The sequence below is a fragment of the Marmota flaviventris genome, chromosome 12 (assembly GCF_047511675.1).
Source record: "Marmota flaviventris isolate mMarFla1 chromosome 12, mMarFla1.hap1, whole genome shotgun sequence".
Classification (NCBI taxonomy): Eukaryota; Metazoa; Chordata; class Mammalia; order Rodentia; family Sciuridae; genus Marmota; species Marmota flaviventris.
In genome coordinates, this window is record NC_092509.1 from 86,845,545 (window position 1) to 86,863,111 (window position 17,567).

The 17,567-nt window shown below is 36.6% G+C and overlaps 1 protein-coding gene across 2 annotated transcripts in view; it reads right to left on the reverse strand.

Moving 5' to 3' along the window:
• The window catches only part of Ro60 (Ro60, Y RNA binding protein), a 31,805-nt gene that overhangs the window by 13,052 nt on the left and 1,186 nt on the right, over positions 1–17,567 (reverse strand). For both annotated transcript variants that reach the window (XR_011703996.1, XM_027948810.2), the window contains exons 2-5: positions 7,095–7,691; positions 3,965–4,185; positions 3,414–3,560; positions 2,704–2,841 (exon numbers count right to left, since the gene is read on the reverse strand). Coding sequence is in view for 1 of the 2 variants with exons in the window: in XM_027948810.2 (XP_027804611.2) it covers positions 2,704–2,841; positions 3,414–3,560; positions 3,965–4,185; positions 7,095–7,674 (1,086 nt within the window). In the remaining variant the exon portion in view is untranslated. The remainder of the gene's footprint in view (positions 1–2,703; positions 2,842–3,413; positions 3,561–3,964; positions 4,186–7,094; positions 7,692–17,567) is intronic.

Sequence of the window (17,567 nt, forward strand, 5' to 3'; positions counted from 1 at the left end):
AACTGATTATAACAAGTTAATGTCACATCCTGTAACTTTATGTTAGAGTTTGCTTGTTTTATAGTTTGTTTTGTGTGTGGTGTGTGGATTCTCTAGAGTTTTGTACAATGTAAGATCATGGCATCAGAGGACAGGGATAATTTTACTTCTTCCTTTCCAATTTGGAATTTTAAAAATTACTTTTCTAATTGATAGAATTTCTAATACTACATGGAATTGAAATGGAAAAAGTAGACATCTTTGACCTACACCTTATCTCAGAGAAAAGTTATCAATCTTTCACCTTTCACAGTAGGATGTTAGTTTTTTTTTTGATACTGGGTATTGAAACCAGGGGAACTTTACCACTAAGCTATATTGCCAGTCCTTTTTATTGTTGAGACAGGGTCTCACTAAGTTGCTTAGAGCCTTGCTAAGTTGCTTAGGTTGGCCTCAATCTTGTGATCCTCCTGCCCGAGTTTCCAACATTACAGGTGTGTGCCACTACGCTCAGCTGTCAGGAGTTGCCTATAGGAACTGAGCGCCCCTTAGCTTTGAGCGATGAGAATGTGGAGATGTGGCAAGCCAGCCATGGGCTGTGTGTGTGTGAACTATGAGTACTGAGAACACATTGTGGACTGAACCGATGTTGTCCCCGTTTGGGCAGGTGATGTACTTTGGCTTGCTCTGCCTATGATCCCCACACAGCACATGAGATGGGCATGGCATTCCTAGATGTCAGTCAACCTGTTGACAGCAAGATATCACTAATCCCCTGAAACATGACCCCTTGAAGTCATCTGAATGACTTCTCCCCAATAAAAGTGTTCAGCACATGCTTCGTGCTCTCTTTCTTTTCTGCCTTGTCCCCCTTGTGGGAGCTATGGCTGAGGAGTGGCCACTAACTCAAAGAAAAGGTACTTTCTATAAGTTTTTATTTAGTCCCCAAATTCACCTGGAGTGACCCTGACCGATCTAGTCACATGTCGCAACACCTAGCTATGTTTTATTAAAGTTCACTTGTATCCCTTATTTATTTATTAACTGTTTTTCTTTTTAAAATTATGAAATAAGTCAGGCATGGGGGTGTATGCCTGTAAACCCAGTGGCTCAGGAGGGTGAGGTGCAAGAGTGAGGCAGGAGGATCACAAGTTCAAAGATAGCCTTAGCAAAACAGCAATGCCCTAAGCAACTCAATAAGACCTTGTCTTAAAAAAAAAAAAAAAGGGACTAGGAATGTGGTTCACTGGTTAAGTACCCTGGGGTTCAATCCCCGGTACCAAAAAAAAAATCATGAAATGATGTTAAGTTTTGTCAAGTGCTTCACCCTCACTCTCCAATTTAGATGAGCATGTGTTTCTGTCCCTTTATTCTACTAATGTGATACATTACATTGACTCGTTTTTATTTGTTGAATCATCCTTGCACATCAGGGATAAATATCACTTGGCAATGGTGTATAACCCTTCAAATTTGCTAATGAATTTGGATGTTATTTGTTGCATATCAAGAAAACTTTAAAACCCCAAAATTTTAACTTATTATTCTGTTATGGGATTTCCATTCTGAAAAACTCACTTGCTATCAAGACTGATAAAATTCATCTACCAATTAATGGAAAAAACAGGGGAGAGAGAACCAAGTCATAGAAACCTACAAGAATGCAAACTTTAACATTTAATAATTTATCAAAATGATCAAAATCATCTTAGTATAGTAGTTGCTAACCAAAGATAATAGAAAATACTTTACTTATAAACTTATGATGTTATTGCCAGTCACAGTGGTGCATACTTGTGATTAATAGCAACTTGGGAGGCTGCGGTGGGAGGATCACAAATTCAAAGCCAGGCCAGGAACTTAGTGAAACCCTGTCTTCAAATAAAATATAAAAAGGACTGGGGATGTGGCTCAGTGGTAAAGCTCTTCTGAGTTCACTCCCCAAAACACTCCATTGTGTATACACAATGGAGTATTACTCAGAACTAAAAAATGACAAAATCATAGCATTTGCAGGGAAATGGATGGCATTAGAGCAGATTATGCTAAGTGAAGCCAGCCAATCCCTAAAAAACAAATGCAAATGTCTTCTTTGATATAAGGAGAGCAACTAAGAACAGAGCAGGGAGGAAGAGCATGAGAAAAAGATTAACATTAAACAGGGACGAGAGGTGGGAGGGAAAGGGAGAGAGAAGGGAAATTGCATGGAAATGGAAGGAGACCCTCATTGTTATACAAAATTACATATAAGAGGAAGTGAGGGGAAAGGGAAAAAAAAACAAAGGAGAGAAATGAATTATAGTAGATGGGGTAGAGAGAGAAGATGGGAGGGGAGAGAGGATAGTAGAGGATAGGAAAGGCAGCAGAATACAACAGACACTAGTATGGCAGTATGTAAAAATGTGGATGTGTAACTGATGTGATTCTGCAATCTGTATATGGGGTAAAAATGGGAGTTCATAACCCACTTGAATCAAATGTATGAAATATGATATGTCAAGAGCTTTGTAATGTTTTGAACAACCAATAATAAAAAAAAATCCTCAAAACAAAAAACAAAAAACAAAAAAACTTACATTGTTATTTATATACCCACTTCACATAGATTAATGAAGAACAAATGAATATATACTCTAAACTTACAACTATTCAAACTACCTTTAAAATGTTTTTACAAAAAATGTTAATTCCCAAGTCATTTTTAAAAAAAAACAAACGTCAAACCTTAAATGTTTTATAAAAAGCAGCATCTAATGCTTTTAATATTTCTTCATCAGGGCGCCACTTCAGTTTTCCTCTGAGTCCATGACCTGTTTTATAAGTTTCTAGTGCAACTAAAACATGAAATGGATGTATTCGAGCCTAGAAACAAGACAAAGATAGAAAGTAAAAGCAAAATTCAAGTTAAAAAATAGTAATTATGTATCTTCATTACATGGTGTGCTACTATAGCTAAGAAATACATTTTATAAAGAAAAGAGAAAAAATGAGGATTTTTAACCTTAGAATTCTGAGTCAGAATGTAATCTGGTATATTGGGGCTGGGGTTATAGCTCAGTGGTAGAGTGCTTACCTATCATATGTGATGCACTGGGTTTAATCCTCAGCACCACATAAAATTGAATAAATAAAGGTATTGTGTCCACCTACAACTAAAAATACATATATTTTTAATATTTTTTAGTTGTAGATGGACACAATGTCTTTATTTTAATATGATGCTGAGGATCGAACCCAGGGCCTCAACACTTGCTAGGCAAGTGCTCTACCACTGAGTTACAGCCCCAGCCCCTAAAAATATATTTTTAAAAATGTAATCTGCTATAAAAGTCTCAGAACACTTAAAATATGCACTAACTACATTTTCAAAATTTAGAAGCCAACTTTTTCAGTTAGTAGATTAAAAAAAAAAAAAGACGCATGATAATACTTACCTTTTTCAACAGTTTTTCATTACATAGTTTTTCACATACTAAAGATACTTCTGAATTTCCTGGCTCAAGCACTGAATTAGCAGTCATCTTTCCTAGATTCCTTAGCAATGCAGTAAGAGGCATTTCTTGTAACAAAGCCTTCCATACCTATAGAAAGGAATGTAAAGAATCAAGGAGAAATGAATGAGTATAACACAGGTATATCAATGATAGGAGTTTATTCTCCAAGGCTTTTATTTAGATTTCAAAGTACTTTCAGAATGAGAATTTGTCTTAAGGCTAATCAAATAAGCTTAACTTACTCTTACTAGAATAAGAAAGTATGTATTTTATGAAGAAAATACAAAGATGATTTTTAAAAATTAGGCAGGATATGGTGTGGAGTGGATCTGACACAAAATGCCAATTGGACATCAGTATTAGATGTTTTAAATTAACATTATTTTCAAGATATTTTTTAGTTAATTTCTGTCTCTCTTTTTGCAAGATTGGGGATTGAATCAGGGCCTTTTACATATAACATTTCCTTTTAAAATAATTAATTTACTCACCTCTTTAGATTTTAAGTGATTTGTTAGAAGATGTTCCCTAACTAATCTATGTTCTTCTATTAGATGAATGACTTCCAGTTCATCTTTTGTGCGCTTCACTTTCTCTACAGCCTCCAGATACTTTAATAATTTTTCAGTTTCCACAGTAAGTGCTTTTTCTTTATACAATTCATGGACCTCCTTCCAGCCCTTTGTAATATATTTGGTCACAATGGCAAGTCCTTTAATAAGATAAAGAATTAAAAAGGCAGGCAGGATTACCAAGTGAAAAATAGAACATGTTTCTGGAGAATGCAGCACATGATAGGCTTAACTCCCCTCAAGTAAGATGCAGTTTTCTTCACTATCACAAACATATTTAAGCAAATGGAGCAAACTGACTTCGCGAATTTCATCATTACTGTTTAAATATGAGACTTCTGGGGGAAAGAAAACATCTATATCCTAAATAATTTATAGAGGCTTGTTCCCCAGCCTGCCCCACAATACCAGCATTACAAACTGTAGGCAGTGCCTATTTCAGGTTCACAATCTCAGAACAATTCACAAGAATATAGATCTATGTCAATTAATAGTTATTTGTCCTTCTCTGCTTCTGAATCAATATGCTTTTCTGATTAGTAGAAATTAAGTGGAAATGGACAGGTAGGTAGGTAGGTTCTTTTAAAACTGTCTTTAAAAAACAAATTAAAGCACATATATATAAACAATACATATTTCAGTTAGGACATTACAGGACAAATTAAGAAAAAAGAAAAATAGTTTGCTCATTCCTTCTGTAATTTCTTCTAATAGCAGAAAGAGATTTGTGGGTGAAGAAATAAATATTGATCTTTCTAGGTCTTAGTTTTCACATCTGTTAAAAAGGGGGGAATTTATTTACTAAATTTAAACGTCTATGAGGCAAAGTCAGACAAAGTAAGGAAATAAAACAGCCTATGGTGATGTCAAAGTCATTAGGACTGTGATGAATTGAGGAGAGCATATATTGACATGTGTTAGCCAAGTACTGCTTTAGTACTATCAAAAATTTACTTTCAAGAAGTCAGAATATGGACTTTTATGAAGTCTTCTGACTTCCATTTTTTCCTTAAAATATTTTATTGGTCAAATTAAACACAGCTAAGCAAGAATAAGCCTATGTGCTATTTTTTTGAACTCTAAACAATATGAGCAAAAGTTTGTACCAATATACAGGAACTTCTAAGGTATTGTGAATCTTTTATCTTCCAGATTTTTGTTTATGGATTGAACCCAGAGGGTGCTTAACCACTAAGCCACATCCCCAGCCCTTTTTTTTCATATTTTATTTTGAGACAGGGTCTCCCTGAGTTGCTTAGGGCCCCACTAAGTTGCTGAGCTTTGAACTCAAGATCCTCCTCCCTCCGCCTCCCAAGCTGCTGGGATTACAAGGTGTGCACTATTGAGCCTGGCTTTATCTTCCAGATTTTGTAATGATATATTAAACGATTAAATGTTTTATGCAAGCATGTCTTCTACATTGTCTTACCAAGGAAAATAATTTATTTTTTTAAAATTATTTTTTTTGAGAGAGAGAGAGGGAGAGAGAGAATTTTAATATTTATTTTTTAGTTCTCGGCGGACACAACATCTTTGTCTGTATGTGGTGCTGAGGATCAAACCCGGGCCGCACACATGCCAGGCGAGCGCACTACCGCTTGAGCCACATTCCCAGCCCCAGAAAATAATTTATTAAAGCAATCTTATCCTACTCAGTTCTGTAATTACACTAGCCTGCAGGTACATAATACCCAATAAATGAATCACACTTTGATTTCAGTTAGGACATTAACATATTACTTATTTGGTAGCTTATAGATGCCTATCTCCCTTATACTAAACAAAGATTTAAGTGCTAAAAAAACAAAGCAGCATAACTGGGAAAAATCACAGGTAAATATTTACTTACATGACCTTAGAAAAAGCCTTTCTAAACCTAACATAAAACAAAAACCTGTGAAGGTACAAGTTTGACTACATTAAAATCCCCAACTTCAATGTGCCAGAAGCACACCTGCTTATGTATGCATGTGGGCACATACACACACACAAAGACAAAGAAAAAAATGGGGAGGGGGTTTGCATGAATGTGTATCATAATAAATCACTAACTCCTATAATACATATTCCAAGTACTTAGAACAATGTCCATCAACAATAGGTACTCAATATTTGTTGAATGAATGAATGGTGATAATAATCAACATCAAAAAGAATAAATATGTTGAAGCAGGGGAGGGGAACTAATAATGTACTTCTACTACATACCAGAAAATATGTATGCTAAGTAAGTATTCTAAGATGCATTATTATGTTTAGTTACAATAATTGTAAATGTTATCCTTCTCCCTTTTCTAATAGAGGAAGGCACAAAAACTCAGAAAGATGAATTTACTTGGCTTAAGTATACAAAGTACAAAGCAGAAATAAAATTTGAGAGGCTATATTTTCAAGTTTCATTTCTGATAAGAAAAAAAAGTCAAATTTTAGACATGCTGATTTTTGCAGAAGTTCATATTTTAAATTATTTCTTCCAAGAAGTTTTTATATTCTTCCTAAGAGAGACTGATAATTATTTTAGATACAACTAACTTCAAGTCTTTTCCCATAGGTTTAGAAAAAGTACCCAAGTTACCCTGTGAAAGCTATGGACAATTAACACCCTACATTGTTAAACTGTGCACTATTTTAAGTAGCCTTTAGGTTCCTTGCCAAAAATGTTCTAGAGAGATGGGGATGAGGGGTGTCTACAGCAGTACAATTTTGTTATCTGCCATCTAACAAGCTGATGTTTGCTTATTACAACTTTAGTCCATACTCCATTCATAGCCCACTCTCACTTGGGTAAACACTTGAGCTAGCATGGTGACATTTTAAGATTTAGATGTTAATTTGTAAAATTGTTATATGATTCTTGATTATCAATGTCTGGATTGCCTATGATTAGTTGTTAGGTGTTTAGTTCCAGGTTGGCATTAAATATTTTAATTAGTCAATCAATCTGTCTCAAAAAGGCTAATTCTTGGAAATAATTACATAATGTCAAATAAAAATTCACTATTTATTCTACAATCCATTCCCCCATACCCCATGAACATCTTATGCTTACCTTCACTGGAAGGCTTAAGATGTGACAGTCTTAACAGATCTTTGTGAGACCAGCCATTTCTTTGTTTATATTTTGTAACTGCTAGAGCAAGGGCCATGCCTCCTTTTTCATTGTACCAGTCTGCAATAGCCTTCCGGAGAGCTCGACCCCACATACCACATTTCATGCTTTCCTTCAGATCTTTCTTAAATTGGATAAAAGTAAAGAGATGTGTAGGAATACGACAAACTTCAGAAACAGCTTTAAATGCTGCTTGTTTTGTGCTTATGTCAGAACACTGGGAACAAATAGCAAGTGCAAAGAGCAAAGGCTCTTGCTTTATGGTTCTGCCTTCTTGACTAAACGACTTTATTTCTTGTATCACTTCAAAACCTTTGCCATCTTCAATCAATCTAATTAAAGCTTCAGCATTTTCAAGGCCCAGCTTCTGTTCTTTGATATAGTAAGTCCCACCTTCAGAACCAAAACATAAGAACCGATGCAGTCTATTCATGTCAGTGACTTGCCATACATATCCATCTTCAGAATTGGCTACTTGCTTTTCATTCAGTGGCTGCATTTGATTTAGAGCTTCCTCCATTTTTCCTTTTAGGAAACCTATGAAAAAAGCAAAATGTTATTATAACTAGATGTGCAAAATAAAATCATATAAAGGAAAACAATATTAATATTCACATACCGAAGTTACTGGAATCTGTTACAAATATAATTAAAAAATATCTTTAAAGCCAAGTTTTTCTTTTAATATAAAATCAATATAGATACCCTTAAGAAAAATTAGAAAAAGGAAAAAATGAAAGGAAAAGAAAAGCCCTATGTGACCACCAAAAATGACCTCTAAAAGACTTAAGTTTTTAAAATGTTCTTGCTTTGTATTTATATTTTTATAAACCAGGGAAATTCAAATACTTCAAAGCAAACAAACTAGATTATAGCCACGGTGATATGATAATTAGCAGCTACAACTAAAGAATCATATTTCTGAGGTACAGTGTATTGTCTGGGAGATGAAACAACTAGAAAATCTAATGGCAGTACAGTGGTTATAAGAAATAGATTTATTATAGTGAGATAGGAGGGTATTCAGTGAGGAACAGAATCCACAGATAGACTACTCTAAAAGAAGCATAGGTATAAATGATGAAAGCATAGGTATAAAAGACTGAAATCTATCCTCAGAACACTTGGAATGGAACCACCATTTGACCCAGCTATTCCTCTCCTCGGTCTATACCCAAAGGACTTAAAATCAGCATACTACAGGGGCACAGCCACATGACGTTTATAGCAGCACAATTCACAATAGCTAAACTGTGGAACCAACCTAGATGCCCTTCAATAGATGAATGGATTAAAAAAATGTGGCATATATACACAATGGAATATTACTCAGCAATAAAAGAGAATAAAATCATGGCATTTACAGGTAAATGGATGGAGTTAGAGAAGATAATGCTAAGTGAAGTTAGCTAATCCCAAAAAATCAAATGCCAAATGTTTTCTTTGATATAAGGAGGCTGATTCATAGTGGGATAGGGAGCGGGAGCATGGGAAGAATAGATGAACTCTAGATAGGGCAGAGGGGTTGGAGGGGAAGGGAGGGGGCATGGGATAATTAATGATTGTGGAATGTGATGATAATTACTATCCAAAGTACATGTATGAAGACATGAGTTGGTGTGAATATACCATGTATACAACCAGAGATATGAAAAATTGTCCTCTCTCTCTATAATATGAATTGTAATGCATTCTGCTATCATATATAAATAAAAAAATTACATAAAAAAATCAGCATACTACAATGATGCAGTCCCATCAATGTTTATAGCAGCTCAACTCACGATAACTAAACTATGGAACCAACCTAGGTACCCTTCAACACATGAATGGATAAAGAAAACATGGCATATACACACAGTGGAATATTACTCAGCCTTAAAGAATGAAATAATGGCATTTGCTGATAAATGGATGGATATCATGCTAAGCGAAATAAGCCAATTCCCAAAAAACAAAGGCTGAATGTTTTCTCTGATATGAGGATGCTAATTCACAATGGGGGGCAGGTACTTGGGAAGAATAGAGGTACTCTGGATTGGACAGAGGTGAGTGAAGGGGGCATGAGAGTAGGAACGAGAGTAGAATGAATCAGACATTATGTGCCTATTTGATTACACAACTGGTATGATTCTACTTCATGTACAACCAAGAATGAGAAGTTATACTCCATTTATGAATGTCAAAATGCATTCTATGGTCATGTATAACTAATTAGAACAAAAAATTTAAAAAAGGACTGGAATCTAGAGGAAAAACCTTAAATTTTTTTTTTTTTAGTTGTAGACGGACACAATATTTTTATTTTTACGTGGTGCTGAGGATCAAATTCAGTGCCTCATATTTGCAAGGCAAGAGCTCTACCACTAAGCTACAGCCCCATCCCAGAAAAATCTTTTTTTTTTTTTTTTTTTTTTTAATCTTCAATGGGAGGGCACTGAGGTTAAGACTGAAAGAGTCAACTGGAAAGTTGAAAATACAGTAAAGAAAGGGTATTATGGAAAGAGTGACATTCCCGAAAGCAGACATATAACTTTAGAACATCTAGGTCGAACTGGCCTACTCATGGCAAGAGATAGCTGTGAAGATTACCCATAAAGTGATTTGAGACAGATGGAGGTATAAAGAAATAAGAGGAAGTTCCCATCTGACAGAATATGTAGAGTTCTATGGGAAGCTACCCATTAATTACTTGAGGGTCTTTACCAGGTATAGCAGCCAGAGAGGTTTAGGTTTGGCATTGTGAACTATTTGTGGCTCTTCCCACTCAATAAATTGCCCAATGCACATGACCTTTATTTCTGCTCTACTAGGAAGATCCCTCACAGAAGCTCCAGACATGGGTGTAATCCTTTGGGAATTGAACAGGCCACCTTTTTTTTGGGCAAAGAATATTCCATGGAAAACCTTTGATGTTCCTGATATAAATAAAGCAAGCCCGGGCTCCATTTTGCTCTTTTTAGTGTGGAAGCGCGATCCGTGTGATCGGCTAGCCCGTCCTGCTCCTGCTTTTTAAAAAATATTTCCTATGTCCTGTAGTTTTTTCCTTGTTCTACTTTTCTTAGCCTTTATTCTGCTGTCAGCCCATCCTACCGAGAGGAACCCCATTTCCACAGTCCACATGGGACGTGGGTGGAAGAGTTCCAAATGGTATGTGGGGCAGTTTGGTGTCTAGGGGAGGAATGAAAAGACTGGGTCTGCAATGGGAACATATGATGTGGGAACAAGTGCATGAGAGATGGAGCTCTTCAGATTTTTAATGTGACTAAGGGGGCAGTTAATATTATTGAGTCATGTTCAAAACACCAGTGTCAATATTCCAAATAAAACTGGTACAAATATACTTATGTCAATGAAGGTTAGGTTTCAGGTATTATATGAGCATATCAGTCATTAGGGACTGATTTAAAGTACTGATTATAGGCTGAAACTCCTGGTGTAGTTCATGTTTCTTTTTATTCTCACTCCCTTTTTAATTTGCCTTTCAATCCAAAAAACTTTAAGAAGACTAACAGCCTTCTCAAACACTGATAACTTAATTGACAATTCCAGTAGATCTTTACAATGCATTTGTTAATACTGATCTCTCATACACACACACACACACATTTTGGTACTGGGAATTGAACTCAGGGACACTCAACTACTGAGCCACATCCCCAGCCCTATTTTGTAGACAGGGTCTCACTGAGTTGCTAAGCGCCTCACTGTTGCTGAGGCTGGCTTTGAACTTGGGATCCTCCTGACTCACCTTGGGATTACAGGTGTGCACCACCACTCCTGGTTTTTAAACATATTTAATATTAAGTATTCAGGTATCATTTGTAGAACAAGCAGCAAAATAAACATTTAAGTCAAAAAAGGATGTCTATAAAAGAGGTAATCTCTAAAATATAACCCTTATAGTCATTACTATAAATTTAAATAAAAATTATGGGAGGCCATAGTCTTGTTCTGAGCACCTAGGTTTTAATAGATCAGAACAAAACAAAATGGAGTCATTCATGCTAAATACCACATAGTCAAACTGAAAATTTAAAGAAGCCGATAGATCTCAAAACAGACAAAACTTTCCCGAAAACAGGAGATTCTAGTTCATCTGAATCAGCAAGGTAGTATCTCTTTAACCCTTACAAAAAAGCAATCTGAAGTAACCTGACGTTTACCAGTGTATGGTTTACATATGACATGTCCCCCCCAGGGATAATGTATCAAAAATGTAAGAATATTTAGAGGTGAAATGATTCATTTATGAAAGTCTTAACCTAATCAACGCATTAATTCCCTAATAGGAATTAACTGGGTGGTAACTCTAGGCAGGTGGGTGTGGCCAGAGGACATAGGTCATTGGGAGCATACCTTTAGGGTATATATTTTGTTCTGGTAAGCAGAGGTCTCTGCTTGCTGTTCAACTTTCTGAGCTGCTTTTCTCCACCACATCCTTCTGCCATGATGTTCTGCCTCACTCCAGGCCCAGAGGTAATGAGTTGGCTGTCTATGGACTGAGACCTCTGAAACTGTGAGGGCCAAATAAATTTTTCTTTCTACAAATGTTCTTGTCAGATCTTTTGGTCACAGCAGGGAAAAACAACCAGGTGCAGTGGTGAACACCTGCAATGTCAGCAACTCAGGAGCCTCAGGCAGGAGGACCACAAATTCAAAACCAGCCTTAGCAACTTAATGAGTCTCTGTCTCAAAAAAGGACTGGGGATGTGACTCAGAGGTGTTAAGTACCTCTGGGTTCAATCCCTGGTACCAAAAGAATCCCTCCCCCAAACAAACAAACAAACAAACAAGAAAAAGCCTCTCCACTATTGTGTTAATGCCTAGTGGGACCAATCTATTTTGTAGAATAAGGTGTTGTCCAATTCTAGAATTAGTCCATTTTATGCTTTGAACATAGCCTTTGCTGCTCTGCCAGTGCAATTTATTTTAAAACAGACAAGTTTCTTTCTCTTCCTCTTCCCTTTCCTAATCACAGGGGAAATAGGGTCATCTTTCTCCCCCATCGTAGTCAGAGAACTAAACAACTCAGACTTCAGGGATGGCACCAGAAGATCTCAGCAACAACCATCTCCCAAATTAACAAGTGAATTTCAACTCCTGACAAGAGATCACATGAAATGTAGCCTTTGAATCACCTCTTTTAACACCCTCCCCCTCCCCAGGATGGGCAGAATTACAGCCTCTGGGACTGGAGTCCTCTGTTTCTCCTTTGCTAGCAAAGCAATAAAACTTTATTTTCTCTTTTCTCAAAACCGTGTCCTTGTGACTGGACTGGGGACAAGAACTGAGCTTTCAGTAACAGAATTATAAATAAAGGACAATTAGGATCCTTAAATTTGTTGTAATTTTGTCTCTGGACATAAGAAAGTTAGTACTTATTCACAGCTTTATCAATAGACTCTTCCTTTTGTTTATTACACTGACAACCACAAAAACAAATCTTTTCAGCATTTCTTCAGCAGAAACTGCTTAGCTTTCTATATGCTCGTGCGACCATAGTTTCCAGGATGCACCATAGAACAGTGGAACAGATCATTAACAACCAAGGCACCTTATTCTCTACTTGCTTATGTAAACTTACCAGGGTCAAATTTTTAAAGTGAAGATGGAAAAAAGTGTGGCAGCATGTCTCCAAGCTACTCTCCTTCTTGTCAGTGATTACTAATAGCCAAATTAACTTTAAAATTGGCCAGGTAATGTTAAGGATGGCCTTAGGCCTGACCCTAAGCAACTCCATTTTAAAACTCCAGTTTGAAACCTGCAGTCTCACCAGGCATGCCTAAAGGAGCCCTCCAGTATGGCCCTCAGGAACAAACAAGTCACTTCTCCCCACCCTGACAAACTCAGAGTAAAGGCTCTGGCATGTAGTCCTCCCATAAGGGGGAAAGGCAAAAAAATCAGGGTGAAGATCACCAGACCATATACTTTAACCCCAGGGTAAATGACCTCACTGAGAGACCTGTGGCAACTGATAGGGATTAAAAGGGTGGTCAAAAGCTTCAAAATTTAGTATAAATGAAGGAGCAAATGAATAGCCATTCAGCCAGCCAACACTGATGCTCTCACGTTGGAGAGCCTAATGAGGATCTGAATTGACACCCCAACCCTTCTCATCAGCCTGATCCTCTGCCAGTCTCAAACTCAACAGCAGCCTCTTAACTCTGGTGAGAAAAGGACTTCTCCTCAGCCAGCAGTCAGCTCCACCCCAGAAGCCTGCCTTGGTTCCTGATCTGATCACCACAGTCTGAATGCGTGTGCATCTGCTGGACTTAAAGCCAAAAGGCTTGAGACTTTTGATCTGAGACTTAGCATGCAGAGGGAATGTCTATCATGAGCCTGTCATGATTAAGTGTGCCTGCAGTGCTTAGAATTAATCTAGAATTGTTTGCTGTGAACTGATTATGTCTATTGCAGTGCCTAGCATTAAGGATTGTAATTTTCTTGATTAAGAACCTAAAGAGGGCCAGGGATATCACTCAGATGATAGAGTGCTTGTCTTGCATGCACAAGGCCCTGGGTTCAATCCCCAGCACCACAAACAAACAAGATCCTACAGAATGAAACTGTATTGAGTGATTTGAGTGAATAAAGCATTGACAAAGGCAGAAGCATCTGGAAATTCTTTATCTCTCCCCCTCCACTGGGTTAAGTTGCACCTTTTGCCATGGGGCAGTAATATGACACTGTGGTATAATACAGAACATCTGGTCTTTGTACTTGGTTCCTGGTAGTCTCTCAAAAACCCCTGGAATTTCCTGAGTGTAGGAGTCTTTGTTATACTAACAAAGTGACTCACTGTGGGCTCTAAAGTTGTACCCTTTATAATAAAACTGCACTCCTAAGTCTATCACTGTTGAGTAAATTACATGAGTCATTCTAATGAATTAATCTTGAAAGTTTTGTGGAAACCTTGAATTTGTAGTTGTCAGGGTAAAAGTGTGGGTAGCTGGGGAATCCACCTGCAACTGGTATCTCAATCAAGGGAGGTTTTAAGGACTTTGCCTTTTTACTTGTGGAATGTGATACTAATTCCAGGTAGTTAGTATCAGAATTGAACTGAACTGTAGAAGAAGGTGTCAAGAGAATTGGTATTAGAATACAGAACCAAAGGCACAAGTGACAAAAAAAAAAAAACAACCAAACTGGACTTTATCAAAATTTAAAACTCACATTTCAAGGGACACTACAAAGAAAACAATACAATGACCCATGGAACAGAGAAAGTATTTGCTAATCATAGGTATATATAGAATATATAAATAACACAATTGTAACTCAATTAAACAGGCAAAGGTTTTGGACAGTTATTTCTCCAAAGATATGTAAATGGTCAAAGAATCTGAACATATAATTCTCCAAATATATCCAATGAACAAAGATACATGATGAAGATCATCAATCATCAGTATACGTAAATCAAAACCACAATGATAAGCTGACGTGTATAATCCCAGCCACTCAGGAAGCTGAGACAGGAGGATCAATGGCAGCCTCAGCAAAAGCAAGGCGCTAAGCAACTCAATGAGACCCTGTCTCTATATAAAATACAAAATAGGGCTGGGGATGTTTGTAGCTCAGTGGTTGAATGCCCTGGTTCAATCCCTGGTAACCCCCACCTCCATTTAAAAAAAAAAAACAACAACAACAACAACAAACCAACCCACAATGATAGGCTGGGGGTATAGCTCATATAGCACTTATCTAGCATTAGTAAGGCCCTGGGACTGATTGTCAGCACTGCAAAAGAAAACCACATCGAGGTACCACTTCATATCCACTAGGATGGCTATCTTCAAAAGGACAATATTTTAAGTGTTGGTAAAAATTTAGAAATTGAAACCCTCTTATGCCATTAGTTGGAATATAAATCATGCAGGCACATTTTTTTTTTTTTTAATTTTAAAGTCTGGTAACGAAAAAAAAAATCTGGTAGTTCCTCAAAAGTTTATATATGGTTTCCATATAACCAAGAGATTCAAGAGAAATGAAAATGTGTGTCCCTTCAAAAACTTGTAGACAATTGTTTTTATCAACATCATGTAATAGTCAAAACCCAGAAACAAACCAAATCATGACCAACTGAGAAAAGATTAAAACAGTGGTATATCCATACAATGGACTATTATTTTGCAATTAAAAAGGGATTTAATACTGATATATGCTAAAACTTGAACAAAGCTTGAAAACATGTTACTTGAATAAAGCCAGTTTCAAAAGGCTGTGTGTTCCATTTATATGAGACTGAATAAGCAAATTCATAGATTAAAAAAAAATACATTAATAGTTACCAGAAGCTAGGGGCAGGGAGAACTGGGGGAGTGACTGCTAACAGAGGAATTTCTATTGAGGTGTTGGAAATGTTTTGAAATAAGATATTGGTGATGGTTGCATAATTCTGTGAATATATTAAAAACCATCACTGCACTGGATACTTTAAAATAATGTAATTCATGACTTGGGGATTATATCCTAAATCTTTTTATTAGGAAAATAGAAATTAAAAATTGGCTAGGTGAAATGTATGGCAAAGTTATCGAACTATCAAAGTGGAAAGCAGCAGAAAAATCATTATGCAAAAGTGATATTTAGCCTTATACTTCTTATATTTGACTTTAGAAAGCAATATGAGATACATACAGACATACACAGCAATTTAATTTCTTCTTTCTTATGCTATCATCATCTCCTTCACAAAGGCTTAAGTTCCATTGCCAGTGGTTTAGAATGCAGTAGGTCAGGGAGTGAGGTCAGAGACTAGTCAGGAGTTAATCTACTTCTGAGGTGTTGTAAATCCAAATTAACAGCAGAAATATAGTTATTCTTTGGTCTGTCCTAATCTCTTATACCCACCATTCTGAAGGATCTAAAACAGCTGAAGTTATTAAACCTCTAAAAAATTAAAATCTTGGGGAGAAGTTAAATCACAATTCTATTAAAAGTATGATCACATTTTAAATCAATTACTGATGTCTTATATTCTGGCTATTTCTGTCTTGATTTAACTTAGAATGCAGAATAAATGCTAGTAGAACACACTATGTAATAGCATTTCCTCCCACTTCGTTCATTAGAAATACAATACGCATAGCGTCTTTTACCAGTAACTAATTAAAAATCACAATTTTTTTCTTGAGTTTAATAGTCAAATATCTTTCCAATCTCTCTCTCTCTCTTTTTTTTTTTGGTACTGGGGAGTAAATCCAGGGGTGCTTAACCCTTGAACCACAACTCCAGCCCTTTTTTGTATTTATTTAGAGACAAGGTCTCACTGAGTTACTTAAAGCCTTGTTAAATTGCTGAGGCTGGCTTTGACCTTGCGATTGGATCCTCCTGCTTCAGCCTCCTGAGCCACCGGAGGTGAATGTCTCCTAATCTGTTACTTAAAAATGCTAACTTTCACACCAAGAAGTCAAACAAATTTACAGTTTATTCCTTTTAAAATGTAGTTAAGACTGACATTTGTAAGTGTAATCATTGAAAAATAAAACATATATATAAATACACACACATACACTATGAAAACTAGGACCACATATGCAAATGCCTCTACCATACAGACAGGAAACGGAAATAAGTGGATCAAATCAAGGGTAATGCAATAGGAACTGGTAAGGAATTGCAGCAAATGTGTCATCATTGTAGTCTAAACAAAGAAGCCAACTGGTTGCCAGATCTCATTTTTCTCCAGATTTAGAAATACAGCTTTTTATGTGAACTCTCAGTATTAAATGTCAACACAACTGAAGAAATCATTATAGGTATGGGTTCATAAGGAAATAAGGCTAGACTTATATGAGACTCAAAATTTTCCAAATAAATATCTCAAGTGCAGATTTTGAATACATTAACTTGTGGGTAGTGTCTAGGGAGCAAATTCCGGCTTCAAAAAAGTATTTTTCAATAATACATCATACAGCCGGGTAATGTGGCAAACGCCTGTAATCTCAGCAGCTCTGGAAGCTGAGGCAGGAGGATCATGAGTTCAAAGCCAGACTCAGCAATGGCAAGGCACTAAGCAACTCATTGAGACGCTGTCTCTAAGTAAAATACAAATAGGGCTGGATGTGGCTCAGTGGTCCACAGCATACACGCGCGCGCTCACACACACACACACACACACACACACACACCCCAACCAAAACAAACAAACCATAGACTTTGGCTTCTGCTCCATAATACATTCAAGCTTGTTTTAATACAAAAGCTGTTCTTTCTTTCTGTAAAATTTATCATGTGTTTTGCAGCTTCACACAAAATCTGTAGCACAATCCTCCCTAACTCAAGGGTTTGAGAAGGAAGGAGTCGAGAGTTCTATCCACTAAAGCACCCTCCCCTCCAAGCCAAAGGCCTGTCTTGGAAAATGCTTTTAAGGAATGATGCACACACATATTCAAGACTTTAATACTA